The sequence below is a fragment of the Myotis davidii genome, unplaced genomic scaffold (genome assembly GCF_000327345.1).
Source record: "Myotis davidii unplaced genomic scaffold, ASM32734v1 scaffold4094, whole genome shotgun sequence".
Taxonomy (NCBI): Eukaryota; Metazoa; Chordata; class Mammalia; order Chiroptera; family Vespertilionidae; genus Myotis; species Myotis davidii.
Window position 1 is genome coordinate 13,507 of NW_006285819.1, and position 1,532 is coordinate 15,038.

General features: G+C 45.1%; 1 protein-coding gene across 1 annotated transcript in view; it reads right to left on the reverse strand.

The window, feature by feature from the left end:
- The window catches only part of NCR3LG1 (natural killer cell cytotoxicity receptor 3 ligand 1), a gene marked incomplete at both ends in the record, with an annotated part of 9,567 nt that extends 8,506 nt beyond the window's left edge, over positions 1-1,061 (reverse strand). The window contains one exon of the mRNA XM_006756905.1: positions 714-1,061. Within this exon, the coding sequence (XP_006756968.1) occupies positions 714-1,061 (348 nt within the window). The remainder of the gene's footprint in view (positions 1-713) is intronic.
- Between the last annotated feature and the right edge of the window lie 471 nt (positions 1,062-1,532).

Here is a 1,532-nt window from a genome sequence, read left to right on the forward strand (position 1 = left end):
ATCTCCTTTTATTCATCCTCTCTATATGTCCAAACCATCTCAACATACCTTTCTCAATCCTCGACACTACATCTTCTTTCACTCCACAACGTTCCCTAAAATTAACTTAATAAACTTTACTTAAAGTTTTAAGTCAACTTCGCACTGTACGTGTGCGCCCGCACGAGGTATTTTGTGGAAGAGCCACACTGCAGGGGCCAAAGAGCTGCATGTGGCTCGCGAACCACAGTTTGCCAACCACTGCCCTAATCAATATGTACAAAACATTCCAAGTCTTAAATTCAATTTTGAAGGGCTCATAGATATCGCCACTCACCCTTATAGGCTGCATTGTGGCCCCACGCCCAAATTCATATGTTGAAGCCCTAACCCCATTCTCCTGTGACTATATTTGGAGATAGGGTCTTTTTTTAAACTGGGGATGCTTTGGTCCGCAGGCCCACGCTCTATCCACTGAGCCAAACAGGCTAGGGCTGGAGACAGGGTCTTTATAGAGGTACTATTACATCTATTTAGAGAAAAGGACACTGAGGTTCAGCATGATTAATAACTTGCTCTAAGTTGTCCAGACGTCCAGGGAAGCCCAGAACTTAAACCCCTGTCTATCCAACTCCAAGGCCCATGCAAAAACTTATTCTCTACTTGGCTGGGCCACATCTCTACCCCAAGCCCCATCACCATGGGAACCACAGGACACTGCCTCAGGCACTCACCCAAAACCTTTAGAAAGACTGTTCCCTGGGCCTTCTCGGGGGTGACCACCACCTCACATCGGTACTCTCCTGCGTCCCTCGGCTTGACTCCAGAAAGGTGCAGTGAGGCGTCCCCTTTCTCTAGCCCCACTGGAGACACGCTGGCTCCGGCTCTGAATGCCTTTTGATAGTTTCCATACATTTCAAACACCTTGTGCTCTGTTTCATCTACCTGATGCTTCCGATACCAGATAACACCCATACCCTTGATGTTCAGGGGTGTGGAACCAGGGACCTTGCAGGAGATGGTGACATTGTCATTCAGCAACACAGTCTGATTCTTGCCTTCCATCTCCACTATCAAGAAATCTGTGGAAAGAAGAAAATCCAGTTGTGGGAGAACCTTGGAAAAAAACTTAGGCCTTGTACTCTCAGACACTTTACGGTATAATTAAAAACAAATTCTTTGCCCTAGCGGGCCCCAGTAGGGGTCATGTAGCAGGCAGCCTATCGATGAGCCTCTCGTTATTAATATTTCTCTCTCATGCTCCTTTCCTCTCTGAAATCAATAAAAAATATATATCTTTTTAAAAAGAGCTTACTATGTAGCAGGCACTCTACCTGACCCTTTATAAAAAACAAAACACAAAAACAAATTCCTTTGGGGGGTCAGGGGGGGTGCGGAGGGTATCTCAGGTACAGAGGCCCTTAGTTCATGGCCCCTCCTTAATCCGCATAAGATCCTCCAACTTTGTTCTTCCTTTTCAATATTGTTTTGATTAGTCTGGTGTCTTGCAATTTCTTACAAATTTTTAAATCAGTTTAATTGATTCCTACAAT